This window comes from Apis florea, unplaced genomic scaffold (assembly GCF_048593485.1).
Source record: "Apis florea isolate Af1SG1 unplaced genomic scaffold, ASM4859348v1 contig_3036_pilon, whole genome shotgun sequence".
NCBI lineage: Eukaryota > Metazoa > Arthropoda > Insecta > Hymenoptera > Apidae > Apis > Apis florea.
Genome location: NW_028256694.1, coordinates 267,153 through 281,853, shown reverse-complemented (window position 1 = coordinate 281,853; position 14,701 = coordinate 267,153). Strand labels below are relative to the sequence as shown.

General features: G+C 31.6%; 1 protein-coding gene across 1 annotated transcript in view; it reads right to left on the bottom strand.

Annotated features, from left to right (window-relative positions):
• Positions 1 to 14,701, bottom strand: part of LOC100866996 (octopamine receptor beta-1R) — a 53,096-nt gene that overhangs the window by 10,077 nt on the left and 28,318 nt on the right. Inside the window, exon 2 of the mRNA XM_012489365.3 lies at positions 3,147 to 3,365. Within this exon, the coding sequence (XP_012344819.1) occupies positions 3,147 to 3,365 (219 nt within the window). The remainder of the gene's footprint in view (positions 1 to 3,146; positions 3,366 to 14,701) is intronic.

Genomic DNA, 14,701 nt, shown 5'->3' with positions numbered 1-14,701 from the left:
GTTCTTTCTTGGAAAAATTTTGCATTTTTCGACGTTAACGAATTGTTAATGAAAGATATTGGTCTCGAATCGCAAAATCGCATCGAGTTTGGTCGCATCATGACGATAGCATCGGGTATGTGCCATCACCGGACCAGAACAAAATCAAAGTAACGTATGTCGAAACAAACGTGTATCGAATAATTATTGGACAAAAGTTATATTAAATTCACTTCAATTTCACGAATAGTAAATAAATTATCGTAGTTTTGATGACTGTTTTGACTCGTTTGTTCAAGCTTGGCGACTCGCCAACAACACATACCCAACGCTACAACTACTCGATGTACTCTGTAATTGCATATTTTTTTGTTAATAACGAAATCGAAACGAAAATTTTCGTTGAAAAGAAGAAATTGTTTCGAAATTATCTCGGAAAAATCGTCAATTAAGTCTTTTCGATTGATTTCCAAGACAATCCGCATTAACTTATAGTTACAATAAACATCAAACGTTTTCTTTTTACAATCTGTCTCGAGACTGTGTAAAATATTTTGTAAAAAATTTACCGTTGTAATTTTATTTCTCGATCGAGGATAATCTCGTGAGATGATTATGAAGTAATGAATCGTGGTTAATTACGGGAAGAAAAGAAGAATGTCGGTGAGAGGACAATTTCCAAATGGAATTACAACGTGACGAAGAAATTGGACGAGTATATCTTGTGCAAATCACTCGCGGAGATCGCGGAGCTTGTACACCGGCTTCTTTCACCCTCGAGACGTTATCGATCGGGCCCTGGCATCCCCCTACCCCCAACCCCGCCGCTCGGCGGTCACGTTACTAAGCCCTTAGGAATTTTGGGATGCACCGCAATATCGAAAGCACTCGAGCACATCGAGGGCTGGCCCATCGAAATTCCGGTGAACCAGTAGAACCTACTTTTTACCCTCCACTATTTTTAAAAGTGGCCTTTGGGGCGTTCGAGTGGAAATTTTAGGGATGGGGGGTGGAGAACGTGATCTTCGAGAATAGATATTTGGAAGGAATGGGTGTGGAGGATCCGATGATTGCTTTTTTTTTCTCTCTTTCTTCACGAGGAATTGGTTGGCGGAAATAATTTAATAAATCGTCATGAATCGGTTTGGGGCGATGAATATTAATTATTCGAAAGGAAGAGGAACAGGAAATCGAAAGTAAGAGTTACGAAAGAAATTTAGGAAATTTTGGAAATTATGTGAAAAATTAGTTAGCATCGACGAAGTTTTTATCGAGTTGAATCAATTTTGATTTTTAATAATATCTTGATGAATTGTGAAAATTTTAAACAAACGTCTTTGAATTGTTAAAGGTTAAATATATACGGTATGGAGAAGATAATTCGACATTAGTTCTAAACGTTTCAATCTTATTCGATCCATTCTCTGAACACCGGTATTGTCCAACCGTAGTATTTGCTCTGATCTCTAGAAAACTTTTTTAATAGTAAGAAATCGTATACAGGCTTGTTGTGAAAGCTATTTGAAGAATTATTTATTGTTGTAAAAGTTATAAATAGGGAAAACGGATAATGCAAGTATCATTTTGATAAAATGATACGTTTTATAAATTTTCGCAAACTCGATACTATAATATTAATCCGATAATAATAAGTTTTATTTAGTTGCAACAGCAATAACATTGAATTATTTGTCTCGCGTAGAATTTTATTTATTTCAAAAACTTCTTATTTCAAATATTTCCAATATTTCATTTGTATTAAGGAAAATTAATCTTGTTCGATTAATATTACTTTAATATAATTCATTCATTTATGAGAATCGCATTATCGTGAAATTCAAACTGAATTTACGATACACGTTAAACGTTTCGTATTCTAGCGTATTATACGGGCGGGGTTTATGAATAAAGTTCTATAAAACGAACGAGATCATCAAAGTTCATTAACGTTTAAAAAAATATTCCATTGAAAGACGGTGCTCGTTTTTACGTTTCAACGATTTAACGATATCGTTTATTTCCATATTGTGAAACAACTTCTCGTACATATTTGTTCGAATTCGATTTCAATTAAATAAAATATCCAATATTTTCGCTGAACGATCTGAAAGGAACACGAAAATATGCGATATAATCATTACCGCGATAAATTGCGTTTAATAATCGTATATCGATACGTATCTGTTTAATTCAATTTATATTTTATCTTTAATAATTTTTTTAACACTGGAATTACCGACTCGATTCAATTTTCCAATCTTTAAAAATTTTCTTTTTTCTTTTTCTTTTTCTTTTTCTTTTCGGTGAAAAGAAATTCGAAAGAAGGGAGAAAAGTAATATCGGTGGTTGTAATCGCGATTGCATTAATTTGATGGAGCTAGTTTCGAACCGATTTTAGGCCACGTGAAATGCTTCCAACATTTTAATATATTCAAACGAGTTTTCCTAATTACCACCAAGTCGATTTAACTTGGATTGTGTTCCTTAGATCTCGTTAAAACGAGAACTTAACTAGATCAGAAATAATAAGAAAGAGAATAATTGAGTAGAGAATAATCGATCTTTTCTAGTATTTTAAGAAATGTTTAAAAATTTCTTGCATCTTTCTTATTATTCGAGAAATGATTAAGTTTATAAAATAAATTTTTAATATTTAAATAATTTAGAATATTTCAACGATATTTTTGTATTTTTAAAATGTATGACGTCTAAAAGACGTAAAAAATATTTTACCAACCAAAGAATACCAAAAATCGCATAGAAACAAAAATTTTCGATAATAAAATACGAACAATCGTGAATTTAAAACTTTTCAAAATTGACAAACTATCGACAAACTAATCGACAAATATAAAAAGGAATGAAAGGATGATGATTAAATTTCAGTAAAAGCTCGAACGTGCAATTTTTGATTCGATTTTATTAATTTGTACCCTATATTTCAACAAATGATATCTAATTCAACGATAATTATATGTAATATTTTTACATGAAATTTAATAATTTATCAATTTTCCAAATAATTTCGTAATTCTTTTTTAACATTATTATATATATATAGAATATATATATATTTAAAGAAAAATTGAAAAAAATTTAGAATTAGAATAGGTGAATGGTCGGTGTAAAAATTAACATTTCAAAGAAATGAAAATTGGAAAATTTACCATAGGAAAAAAGGAAGCCAACATGCTAGAAACGCTGACATAATAATTCCTAACGTTCTCGCAGCTTTCCGTTCTCTTCTCATTTTGCTGCTGCTCGTGATCTGTGGCTCCTCTGGTTGTGGATCCGGCGATTGATCCACGGTCGGAAGTGTGGCCAAACCGGCGGAAATTCCATTGATTTGCAGATGCTTGTTCAAAAGAGCGGCTGCTACTTTACTCCTGAAACCAAACGTTTCGCTTTTATCCATCTTTAATCCATCTTTAATCTTGAGAAAAGTATCGAAAATAAATTACGTATTCACGTAACTTTAGAGTGTAATTAAATTTACGTAAAACGTGTTTTGAATATGTTTTGTGTTGAGGAAAAATAAAATCGTACATTTCACGTACATTGAGATAATTTTATAATTTGCCAAGATTTTGGTAAAAATAGTATTTACGAGCAATGTGTTAATTATTTCAAATAATACCTCGTAATATTAAGAGAGAAAAATATTTCATATGTCGAAAAATCTATTAGGATGGAAAAATAAAATATCCTTAGAATTCCTTAAATGTTGCAGTGTCTTTTTAAGGTATTATTAAGCCGAGCAATATTTGCTAGGCTATTTTCTCCATATAATGCATACGTATCTGCAGTTCTCGAGAGAAGAATAGAGAACTATTATAGAAGATATTATAGAAGATGCAAAGCGCGTCTGACCATAGACGGTCCATTGTCACTGAAACGCTTTGTTCGCTCACCCCACTGCTTTTTCTCAACGCCATCGCTCGTCGATCGCATGATCGATCGTATCATCGTCTACCATTCTCCTTTAATTTTATAACGTGCGTTTAAAATTATTATATATGAAATTATTTTCGACGAATAAAATCGAATATCTATATTTATTTTAATTTCAAAACTCGAAAACAAAATCTTCTAATGTAACTAGAAAATTCAACGAAAATTTCCATTTTAAATTAATTAATTTATATTTAACCAAGGGATTATATCCTTGATGTTAAACGGTATTAATTAAATCCTCTTTCATCCTGATAAAAGTGCTTGGGGTTTAATTCGACGGCTAAGCGAATATTAAAATATAATAATTTTCCAAATATTTTTTGTCCAAATTAATTCGTCTCCTATATTTATAAACAAAGAAGGAAAACAAATTATCTTTGCGAAATACGAATAAAAAAGAAACTTTAAGAGTTTATTCATTAAGGAATTATTAAAGTGATTACTAGAAATCTATATGGTGCATTAATTCACGTTATTAATTATTTCTTAGATGATTATTGAAGTGACTATTTGAAGTGGACAAAAACGATTGAAATGATCGAACGATAATCATTCAATAATATAAATACAGTTGATAGTCTAATTTTATATAGTGATTGGTTAATTATTGATTAATCATTGACTATTGATTGATCATCGTTTGATCGTTTCGACCATTGATTGATTAGTAACTGAATATTAACTGACTAGTAAGTGACGGATCATTGACGATTGATCAACTTTTTCAACTATTGATCGATGATTGATTTTCTGGTGATCGGCCATACATTGGTTGATTATTGATTGAATACAACCATTCACTTTCTCTTAAAATATCTAAAAATTTTCGCATTTAAACGAACGATAAAACTTTACAGGTTTTACTTAAACAATCCCCTTTTTGCAAATTTTAACTTACAAAGATAACATTATGCAAAATTCTGAAAATTTTGATCCATTTATTTGGTAGAAAAGGAATATCGGCGTGCAAACGATGTCTTTTCTTCCAAATTCCTGAGAGACGGATCAAATCGGTTGGACACGATTAAACAGCAGTCTTTGTACAATAAAAGTTGACCTATCTAGTCAGATCCCTCCCGTCCACGTTCCTTTGAAGTGGAATTGAAAAGCATAGACGTTGGGAGGGGATCGGCCGCAGATTTAATTTTTCCTTTGACTAGCAAAGGAGTGACTATGCCTTGGAAACGGATCTCATTTCGCTTTCCGAATAAATCCTCGAACACGCAGTTCAGGCCAAAGGCACGTGCAAATCGGAACTGAAATCGATAAAGAGCCTTCTGTGTCTGCAGATTCTGTTTCGGACAATCCCATTTTCACGCTTGTAACGATCTTCGAAAATTTGTTATAATACGATAACCTGTTATTGTTGTTGATTCCAATCGAAGGATATTAAAATGATTTAAAATATATTAACTCGTTTGGGATAAGATAAATATTATCGTGATCATCGCCATTACTCCATTTTCAATTTTTCTCGTAATAAAAATACCATCTTCTCTCTCGTTTCGAATCGATCGGACATCTTATAAATTACCAATTAAAATATTTTCCATTAGTGGTTCTTCAATTTCACTTGTATTTTCCAATTTTCCATCGAAACGAACCCCCTCTAGTATCTTCGAAACCGTCTCGAATAACGCTCGATTCACTGATCGATCGGAGAGTAAACCGATCCAAGAGATAAAATAAGAGTCGATACGCGTTGTAAACCAATCCAATCTTGAAACTTCGTAACAACGGAGGAGAAGATACCATAGATAACATAGTTTGCGTTTATCTGGTAATTTCTTGTTGGAAAGTTGTCAATCGATGGATCAGAAATTGCCGGTTAATTCGATATCTATCCGGCTATCTAATTTCTTCTTTTTTTCCCCCCCCGAAAATCTTGATGAAATGCCTCTTCGATACGAGAGCACTAGGTGAGAGAAATAAAGAGGTGATTCGGATGAAAATCGAAAGTTTATCAGTTGAGAGCAATTTTCCAAGGCAACGAGAGAAATTATTACGACACCTTGTGCTTAAGTGTTTCTTTTTCTTCGATAATCCGATGATATAAAAAGTTTCATTCGCTTCTTTTGTCTTTCACAGAGGAGAATTAAAAGTTGATTAATAGCGCAAAAAAAAAAAAAAAAAAAAAGTGATGCTTTCTGTCGATTTTTCTTTTGTACGTGTATAGAGTATGAAGAAAAAATAATTTCTCTCGTTGTTTTTAATTCAAAAAATTTTTTCAGAAAATTTTTCTCTTCGCAGAAAGAAAAAAGAGGGAATTTAATTTTTCGTGTGTTTTCTTTTTTTTTTTTTCATACACTTGCATTGTGAATTAAAATTTTTTCACAGAACAGCTAGACAACTAGAAATTACAGCTAAGAAATTAAAGGAGAATAAATGGAATATAATTTTAAAGGGAATGTAATTTAATACTTACATTTTCGGTTTTTAGATTATTACTTGGTCAATCTATTGGTTGTTGGTTATGAATTTGAATCATAAATAATAATGGAAAATAAATTATATAATAATAAAATTAATAAAAGTAAGAAAAAAATTTATAGACACATAAAAGATATATTTTTATTCGTAAAAGTTTTTCCACATCTTCAAAGATGTGAACGAAATGTTATTTATCCAAATTTATTGGATAATCCGATATAAAATTCGGATGAGATGAAATGAAATATCGTCGCGATGTTATTTATATTTGCCTATAATTAAAAGACCAAAAAAGAGAAAAAGAAAGAGAGATAGATTGAAAATTTAAATTCGAATCGAAAGAAACGAATCGATATTCTATCATTAGTAATGTTTCTCTCTTACGTTTTAATTAAATCTTCAACGATCCTCTGCTTTATTAATTTCGTATTAAATCATTAAATCGGGATGTAAAGCACAGGGGTATTGAAAACTCTGGTAACAATTTTTTCAAAAAAATAGAGATTATCGATGATGAAAAGTATGTGTCGCGCAAATATTTGATAAATACGAATTTTTTTTGCAATCGTGAGATAAATTTATTTAATGAAAAAAGGATAGATTTGATTAGATTAAATTAGATTTGCGTTAATTAAAAATTATATTAAAAATCGAGCAAAATTTTGCAAAACAAAGAGAAACAATTATGATACAAGTTTTTATTGTATCATAATAGATGGAATTTTTCTCCCAATATCTGGATATTTTATAGTATTCATTTAAATCGGAAAAAAAGTTCAAATTTGCTAGAAAAAATTTCTAAAACGTTAGGTCTTAATTAACATAATCCTATTAATATCTGTTTCATAAATTATTTATAGTTTTGCTTTTTATTATACATACATACTTGCAAAGTAAAAAAACATTTCAATATAATGAGATAAGTGGATTACGATTAAAAAAAATTGTTTTAAAAGTTGTTATTAAGATAAATTCGTTTTACAAGCAATAAAATTATCTGTACAAAAATTTAATTCGATTTTACGACTATAAAGATGAAAATATCACTTAAAAGATAAATATTTGCATTTTTATTAATTTAGCGATAATTTAGTGATAATAGTTTCGTGCCTGATTGTATTATTCTATATTTTTCTCTTAGCTAAAGGTTGCTTCGTTGCGACAGAAATAATTGAGTTTCCGCGTTAAAAACGAAGTATTTTGCAAGGATTGAGTTTCTGAAAAATTACATTCTTCTTTCCATTCTCTTCGATCATTCATTAAAATAGTAAAATTATCGTTGTTTTATTCCATTATTTCTATGAATATATACAATTGAATTTATACAATTTATAAAATTTATCTTAAATTAATTTTTAAAATTTTCTAATAATTTATCAATGTTCTTTGCAAAAATATTTTTTTTAATTTGTTTTCGAATTTATATAAAAATCTATACATTTTTAATCGAATACTTTTTTCAAGAGCTACATTCGCAACTCGTCCCTTTTCTACTACATTAAAATTTCTGATCTGCTCCTAATCCCTTCCAACATTTCATTAATTTTTAGTTCCGCTTGTAAAACCTTTCTGACAAATCACAATAAAATCTTTCTTCGCTTCGCTTATTTTTTTTTCTTTCTTTCTTTCTTTCTTTCTTTGTTTCTTTTTTTTTTTTTTTTTATAAGATATCTATTTCACATTACGACAACAAGTTAAAAAATAAGAAATAGACTAGATAAACGGATTATAATAATTTTCAAATAAACGTAATTCCATTTTTCTCGAGAAATAGAAAATTTATTTGAAAAATAAAAAAGAAGAACGTAGATGGATAAATAACAAATACGTGAAAAAAAAAAAAAAGTCTATCGAAAGCTGTCATCGCTGGAAAGAAACGGAGTAATAGAACATAAAATCGAAACCAGAAGAAAAAAGAAAAAGAAGAAAAAAAAGTGTTCTTGAAAACAGGAAGATTCACTTCCATCCGCATCCAGAAACTCGACCACAAATTCCCAATGGAACCAGAGGAGGGAATGCAACTATACGAGGCAAGCTATATCACCGACCAAACGATTGATCAATATTCAAACGCCACGGAAATACAACTTATTCAGTCTTCCGTCTCTCTACACGTTTCTAGAAACTGGAACGATCATCGACCGACCGATTTCTATCGACAATTCAATCCGACCAGATCTCGCTTCTCTTCTCTTCTTCTCTTCTCTTTCTTCTTCTCTTCTCTTCTTCTCTTAGGTGGACGAGCAAAGACAGAGTAATAAGTTGGTAAGGCATGAGAGAGAGAAGAAAAATAAGTAATAATCCTTTAGATTAAGGCCAGAGCTGGATAACTCGAGTTCAATTTCACCCGTTGAAAGAGCAGATCCAGACATTTGGTCAGCGTCTGAAGAATTCACGGTTGGAGGGATGAAATTGGGAAAAAAATATTCTCGAGATAATTGCATCTCGAATATTTTGGTTTCTCTTATCTGTGATTAATATTTCAAGTGGTAAACGACCATCATTTTCTTTTTTTTGTCCCTTTTATTCGAGTATTAATGACGGAAAAAAATATTCGAAACTTTTTAGAGTTTAGAATTTTTTTTTTTTAATCAAATCAATCGGATGAAGATCTACCGTAAATTTCAAGTGAATAACTTGAACATTTTTTTAAATCGATTCAGAATCTTCGATATTTTGTTAGTTAAAATCGTTATAAGCAATATAATATTCCAAAAATAAATATATCTATCGTATAATTTAACTTGAAACTCGATTAAACTGTATTAAAATTAGGGAAAACTTTAAATCGCTGTAACTTCAAAAATAGCGGTTTTCCAGTCAACGAATGAAAGAAAGAAATTGTTAGAAATAACGAAAAAACTTGCCTTTTAAAAACGCTTTTCCATTTTATCTCGATATAACTTGCTTAAGTTTTCAAAATATCATCGCGCAAAGAAAAGATTTCTTAATCACTTATCTCCATCCTTATCCTTACTCTCGGATCTCTCGTTCGTATCTCCTTTGACTGACTTGTTCGAAACTCTAACAAACGATACACACACACACACACACACACGATTTCTAGAAAAACTCGAAGAAAAAATGTAGGTCACTGGGTTGCAGATCCATTCATAATCTCTGCCACTGTCTTGAATGAAACAAAAAGTAATTTCAATGGCATGGTTTTTTCCATTTCCTCAATTGATTTTCATGACAAAATTTTTAATTTCTTCCCATTTTCGCTCGCGTGAAAAGTCAAAAGTTTCATTTGTACGAGATACTTTGCACGAGGTAGAAACACATATATTAAAATTGATTTAACTTCAATGAACTACGATATATTTTGTCAATATCTTGTACAAATTATAGAAAATTACAATATCGAGGAGTAAAACCTCGATACTCGTGCGTCGTTTGAGGATCACTGTGCTTCTCTTCGAACCTGTCCTACATTCGTTCGTGAAATGTTTGCACACGTCTATGGTTATCTCGGCAAATTTTAATCGTCGATTACCAAAAAATAATTTTTCGCTCTTGATTTTGAAATGGTTTGAAATTTTTAAATTCGATCCGTAATCCGTAAAATAAAAGTAACTTGAGTGAACTGGATTCGGGGAAAGAAATGTAACGTGAAATCACTTTTAAATCAAAAACAAACACGAACGCTTTCTTAACTCGATATCAATTAGAAAAGTTTCGTTGGAAGATCCAATTACTCGAACACGATTTATTCTTCGTTTGCTATCTAAGTTTTCAAGACCGATCTGACGGAAGAAAAATAAGAGGATGAATCTTGTTTCTATAGCGAGGATATGATCTTGACGTATTTACTCGATAAATATAGTGGAAAATGTAATTGTGTTTGAACAGATGCGATAATGTGGCTGGGTTAGTTAATGAGTTACGCAAAGAAGTAAGAAAAATTTATCTCGATTAGGTTAGGCACAAAATTTTTCTTAACTTGAAAACAAATCGACAAATAATTAATTATTAACGTATTTATGCATTGATCGTAAAGATTTTTTTTTAAATGAAAACTTATATTTGACAAGTTATTGACAATAAATATATTGTACATTGACAATTATCGAATATTTTTATTTCTCTGAGATTAATTGACCCTTCGTGACCCATCATTCATACACCAATGCTCGATAGTCGTTTTCAAAACGATCCTACAATTGAATTCTAGTTTAAAGCCTGTCATAAACGAAGAAAAACGAGTATCTTGGCCAGGTATTCAGAGACGACGTAACAATAATTCTACGCATCTCGTGACATTTCTGTCGATAGAATTGAGTTATCCAACGCGTTACTCATCAATCTTCGATGCACAATGCGCGCGTTATGCACAAACGATGTTGATTCTCGATATGTTGATGCGCCATCTAAAGTTTTTATTTTCCACCATATGGAATTCGATAAAAATATCGAAATTAATATCGATAAGTATTATTATATTTCGACTGGATAATTTTTAAAATACGCGCCTTTTTAAATTTATCTATATATAATTCACTTTTGATTGTACTTCACAATATTACAAAGAACAAAATCGTGCCACGCGTTACAAATTAGATTTTAATCGGTCCAATCGTGTTAATTATCCATTCAGCGTCTCTATTTTGTTATTATGACAAAAAAAAAAAAAAGAATATGGAAAAGAAAGAAACTTTATGGAAACTTTATGCATACACGATTGAATTGGAATCGTATCTTTCGATCGTTCGTTCGAGCTAAAAACGTTTCCCTGTTTCTCTACGAGGATCACGAATTGTCAATCATCGGAGCTGGATAGAAATATTATGAGAAAAGCGGAAACGCTCGATGTTTCCGCCTGTTTGTTGTAGAATAGTTATCGATGAAAGAGCCGAGTCACATTTTTATTGCGGATTAAATCCATCGTACGATCGTTCGATAAACGCTCCATGGACTCCTGATATCGATTTAAACCTTTGTTTATCTAGAAATTATTTGGTGTACAGTGTGCATCGAGTCGTTGAAGTCGATGAATCGTGTAAGACGGTTGAATTGAACGAAGGATTAAATGGTTTTCTATTAATATGCCGATTGGGATTTCCTCGATTTCTGGAATAAATCTTTTTATCGGATTGTTTTGTTTCGCTTAATTTTTGTTTATCATAGCAGAATATTGATTCTATTGGGGGAAAAATAATCGAATTGAAAACGTATATTCGATTCTTTCGGATTAATTTTCGGATCAACAAAATTTACGATACTCTTAACTTCGATAATGCAAACTCGATAAAAACTCTAAAATGTTGTACAAATATTGTATCAAATATCACAATAATATACAAGCTCTATGAATATTTAAAACGATCCGATGAAAGGATTAACGACACATCAATTTACGTATATTTCTCCATTTTCGTGTGTGCGTCGTATAGTTCAGTTAGGAGATTATTACGAGAACAATCGATCGAAGCGAACGAGGTAAACAATGACCGATACAAGGATAAAACGAGCATTAAAGAGAGGGGAGAGAGAGAGAGAGAGAGAGAGAGAGAGAGAGAAATTAAGATATTTCTTGGAAATTGTTTTGACAGTCATTAGACTTTGTTCGTGACGGCCTCTGTTTACCGAATCGATCCCTGGCAATGGAGCCACCTAATTAACCTACATATCGACTACATATCCACTCAGAATTATATCAACAGCTCATTATTCTTGCGATTGAAAAAGCTCGCGTCTCTACGACTCTCCTCGTCGAATTTTCATTGAGCACATTACGATTCTGAATCGGATGGATTCGGACTCGTTGATGATGTTCGACTCTTGAAATTCACTCGCTCTTCTTGTTTTCTCCCTCTCTTTCAATGACGAACAATAAAAAAGAAATGCATTGTGCGTGATTCGATAACAAGTACATTCTTTCGTCCATTTCGTTGGAAATGATATTCTGGGAAAAATTTGATTATTATGACTGCGTTGGTTAGACAAATGAGATATATAAATTGATAGATATGAAATAAAAAAAAAAATATAGGCATATTCGGATAAATAAAATGTGGATAGAGAAATATAAAAGAATTATATAAATATAGAGATAGATGATTAGACGAACAGTATAAACTTTATGAAAGTAGTAAACAAATATGATTCACAATCGATCAAATAGAAAAGATCTATAATCGGGCAAATAGAATTGATGAATCATCGAGTGAAATGGTGAACACTTTGATATTTCCAATATTTTCTTATGCTTTTGATATAAAATAATTTAAAAATCAATCGGATGATGAAACTCTTCCACTTGTATTTCCTTTCGTTCTATCCGTTATCCATGTCGCGTTGTAGCAACTTGAAAATTTCCCGTCTCACGTGTAAAGTTTCGTCGAAATCAGAGCAACAACGTGCTCTCTCGTTAGCGTAACTTACAACACCACGCGATACTATTTGACCCAACAATTCCTCGTTACTCAATTTGCCACCGTACCCGTATAACGACCGTCTAGAATTGCTGAAACGGGGGAAACTAAACTCTCAATGATGCCGGTGCAAGTTCATTGTTAAACTTTCATCGGGATCTCGGAAGACGAAAACGTTACCGGAACTTAAAATGACCAAGGACGCTTCTCCATCCCCCGGTTTTATCGTCTTTGGAATCTTAAGCGACTTGGTTTCAGTCGGTGGGATCGATCCCTTGAAATCGTTACGATGCGCTGGCTACAGTCTTGTATTCTTGATCCGATTTAGAAGAAAAAAACGGTACTCGTGAAAAATTGAAACGAGAAATCATTCTGTCTTTCTTACACGATGCAAATATGACAATCGATGAAATTGACAGTGCATTTCTGACAGTTAATATTCTCTCGAGCTACGATTAATCTCTAAATCATTTTGGTGTTTTAAAATGTTTAGAAGTGGTAGTTATTTTAAATGCAGGTAAGCTAAAGTAATTTTTGGAAAAAATACGGATAAAGGAGAGAAGTGGACGTTTCGAAAACGTAGTGGACGGATAGGTCGAACGCGATGTACGCGATGTCGCATATCGACGGCTCATCGATTGGACGAGTAATGGTTGGAAGCATCGAGGATGGCAATTATTCGCGTGTAACATGGTTGATAACAAGGGCACTGAATTGACGCAATAATTCCCCGTTATATTTATTTCGTCGTGGGCTATTTTTTGCACGCTTCATTCACGCCAGCTGGCTAATCTTTCTGACTAATCAAAGCGATCGATTTGTGATGAATTAGGGTATTAATATATTTGTCGGTCACCTTAGAAAGATCGATCTAAGAGGTTGAAACGTATACGAAATCTATATTAAAAATATAGATTTATTTATTATTAAGTTAGAAACAATTTAAGTTTACATTGGATGAAACGAGACGAGAATAAAGTCGTGTCATTCCATCATCATGCTTTATTTAATGCAAACCTTCAACGATGCCTCGCGAATATGTAACACCCTGTATATGCACAAAATTCACCTATTTTTAACGCTGATTCATTTTTCATTGAAAGAATAATATTTATATATTTATTGTCGCTTAAAATACGAGTGATTGTTGGACGAGCAGATTGAGACAGTGATTATTTGATTAGATCGTTTGATCGTTTACACGAGTAAAGGTAGCGTCCAGTTAGATTATTGCGTTCGAATCTGATGAAACGAGTAAAGTAAAACAGTACGATGATTCGCAAACGATAGTTTTCGAATTCAAAGTAAGAACTCAACAAATGAAAGTTTGCACGATCAAATCATTGTTGTACGTAGATTGCTTCCGAAAAAATATTTTACTTCTATTAGAATTTATAAAGTTGAATAAAAAATATTGTTCGTTTAAATATTTTTTTAAAATATGAAACATATTTGAAAACTCAAACTCGTTAAATTTATAAATTTCTTTGACGGAAACAAATAATGTCGTCCATCGTGTCATTCTGAAAAGCAGAAAAAAAAGAATTATCTTCTAAAATCTCTAAAACTTCTCTCCTCGACGAAATATAAAAAACATTAAACTGAAATAACAATTTTAATTTAACCATCTTGTTATAAGAAAAATATAATAATTGTAAAAAAAAAAAATGTGTTCAATCGTTAATTAGAAAAACATCAAATAAATATTGGCAGAAATAAAAATTATACGCAACATTGTCATAATGAAAGATAATATCGTTAAGAAAAAAGATGATGTCAAGATGATTGATAAGTATCAAAGAGTAGAAAAAAGTGATGTCACAGAGATAAATAAAAAGGATAGAGAAAAAAGAGTAATAGTGAGGGGAGAAGGGGAAAGAGAGAGAGAGAGAGAGAGAGGAAAAAGCGTGGCAAATGCAAATGTATTCGCATATTTACTTCGTGATATTTTTGCTGCTATACTA